The sequence below is a fragment of the Lampris incognitus genome, chromosome 2 (genome assembly GCF_029633865.1).
Source record: "Lampris incognitus isolate fLamInc1 chromosome 2, fLamInc1.hap2, whole genome shotgun sequence".
Classification (NCBI taxonomy): Eukaryota; Metazoa; Chordata; class Actinopteri; order Lampriformes; family Lampridae; genus Lampris; species Lampris incognitus.
This window is the reverse complement of record NC_079212.1, coordinates 17997446-18000209: the sequence shown is the minus strand read 5'-3', so window position 1 is coordinate 18000209 and position 2764 is coordinate 17997446. Positions and strand designations below refer to the sequence as shown.

The 2764-nt window shown below is 45.6% G+C and overlaps 1 protein-coding gene across 1 annotated transcript in view; it reads right to left on the bottom strand.

Annotated features, from left to right (window-relative positions):
* Positions 1-419: 419 nt before the first annotated feature.
* Positions 420-2764, bottom strand: part of LOC130129026 (RNA-binding motif protein, X-linked-like-2) — a 7220-nt gene continuing 4875 nt past the window's right edge. Inside the window, 1 exon segment of the mRNA XM_056298825.1 lies at positions 420-654. Coding sequence (XP_056154800.1) covers positions 420-654 — 235 coding nt within the window.

Genomic DNA, 2764 nt, shown 5'->3' with positions numbered 1-2764 from the left:
AGACAGTGCATGCTGAAGTGTCGTTTTATTCATAGTAATGTTTTGGAATACAATTAAACTATTGCATTTATTCACTTTGCCTCAAAAGTGTATTTGAGATGATGCAGTTGCATGCATTTTTTTTTTCTGGCGTCGCCAAACCAAATGTGTTGATTGTGACATCCCGTGACCTACCTGGCCCCCTACTGCGACCCACACTTTGTACACCACTGCCTCAGTTTTATGTCCAAATATGTATGTATTTTATCTCTAGTTTTATGTCACTGACACATTGCTCAATATGAGCTTAGACCACCGTAGTAAAACTGATATGAGAGCTGCAATGAAACATATAAGGCCAAGTAGTCACCGACTGAAATTACTGCTTACGTCGTACCTGTCATTGTGCAGCAGAGTACAAACACACCACAAAAAAAGTGTCATATGGAAGCTTGTGGAACAGTCAGCCATGAAAACACTATGGAGCGGTGAGAGCTGTTGATGGTGAGGGCCTGCAGCACCCCGGTGTGCTCTGTCTGAGACACATGCTGCCATAAGGACCCTGACATCACTACCAGCTGCTCTGCTGCGATCTGAGATAGCGACTTGGTGTCGGCAATAAGAGAAAAATGTAGACGCATATCCCCCAATGGAACAAATCTATATAGTGTGGATCTGGGGGGAAAAAAAGAAAAGAAAAGAAAAAAGATCTGGGAATGCATTTTGGATAATTTCATATAAAAGAGGGGAACGCAGGTATAAACTGCTCATCTTGCCTCCAGGCAATATCAATGCTCTCTCTCCCTCCCTCTCTCTCTCTCTCTCTCTCTCTCTCTCTCTCTCTCTCTCTCTCTCTCTCTCTCTCTCTCTCTCACACACACACACACACACACTCTCTCTCTCACTCTATGTCTCTCTCTCACTCTATGTCTCTCTTTCTCTCTCTCTCACTCTATGTCTCTCTCTCTTTATCTTTATCTTTTTCTCTCCCTCTCAAATCCCTTAGCTGGCACTTTTCGGGTGTGTGTGTGTGTGTGTGTGTGTGTGTGTGTGTGTGTGTGTGTGTGTGTGTGTGTGTGTGTGTGTGTGTGTGAGTGAGTGAGTGAGTGAGTGAGTGAGTGAGTGAGTGAGTGAGTGAGTGTATGTGTGTGGGTGTATGTGTGTGGGTGTGCATGTGTTTGTGTGGGGGGGGTGTGTGTATCTGAGAGTGTTTCCATGATATTGTGTTGATGTCAGCACTCTGAGTGGTGGGGGCTGAAAACTCCCCACGCCAGCGGGTTCCACTCTGTGCCTCCCCCCTCCCCCAACGAACACACACACATCTCGCCTCACACAGTTGGGCTTAGCTCCACAAAAGGGGGGATAACAGTTGCTGTGGAGGGGGGTAATCCTCAGCATAATGGGGCACGTTAACTCTCCCCTCAACCAGTTCATTCTGGACTCGGTCTGCCAGATCCAGGGCCCCTCTGAGGCCTGGAGGGTCAGGAGACTTGGTTTGGACATTGTACCCCCACCTGTTCCCCAAACATCTCCATAGCACTAAACCCTCCACAGTAACCATCCTCCATTGAGTTGTTTAATGGATAGCTGCCAAATAGTGTGGTACTATAGTAGTAGGCACATTTGATGCAGTACTACAGTATTAGACACATTTGGAACATCGCCGTTTGCCATCTGACTGACATTAAAATGAGAACTATACTCAGAAGATAATCCAAAATTGGATATGAAACTGGACAGGTCACCTGAATCACACGTCTGGATGTGTACTCGACAAGAGTGGAATGTCATCTTTTATTTCTAACCTGATGATTTCCTAATGGTATAAAGGTAAATTGTCATTCTGCTTAAGCCGAAACAGAGGAATTCTCCTCTCGGGGTGTGTGTTTTGATTGATATCAAGGAGGATGCGAAAAGCATCCACAGATGTGGGAACACAAAAGATGCTATGGCAACCGCATCATGAAAGAGGCGGTCCCCATGGCGATCTGAGCTGGAGCTCACAAGTAGTTCGGGAAAGGACAAAGCAAGGGTGGGAGGGGGTGATGGGATTTTAGATCTTTGAGCATGTCGACATAACATGGTGACGAGAGTTTATTCTGCCCCTTTTAACCTTGGTCTATCTCACTTCAAGTTTGCCCATTTAGTGGCGAAAAAGGAGCAAATCATGGCTTTTCACTTCAACCTTCCTCTGTCCATCTCAGAAACCTTGCTTCAGTATCCATCAAAGGACACCATACAACACAACACAAGGACAGATCGATGATACTGTTCACAGAGACCTGTCAGTCCTCCTGAATTCTGATTAGTAGAAATATTGGATATATTGTGTTTCAGATTATAGTTACTATACTAGGTGTTTGGATGGGAGAATAATCAGTTATAGTCTCCCTGTACAAGGAGACTATTACTGATTATTGCTGTCCAAGGTGGAGAGGAATAATGATGTAATCCCTCTCCAAGGTGGGGGTGGGATTACATCAAGGATCGGCTCTGAGCCCTTTCTTGTTTGCAGTGGTGATGGACAGGTTGACAAACGAGATCAGGCAGGAGTCTCCATGGACGATGATGTTCGTGGATGACATTGTGATCTGTAGCAAGAGTAGGGTGCAGGTTGAGGAGAGCCTGGAGAGGTGGAGGTATGCACTGGAGAGAAGAGGAATGAAAGTCAGTAGGAGCAAGATGGAATACCTATGCGTGAATGAGAGAGAGGATAGTGGAATGGTCAGGATGCAAGGAGTGGAAGTGACGAAGGCATATGAGTTTAAATACTTGGGGTCAACTG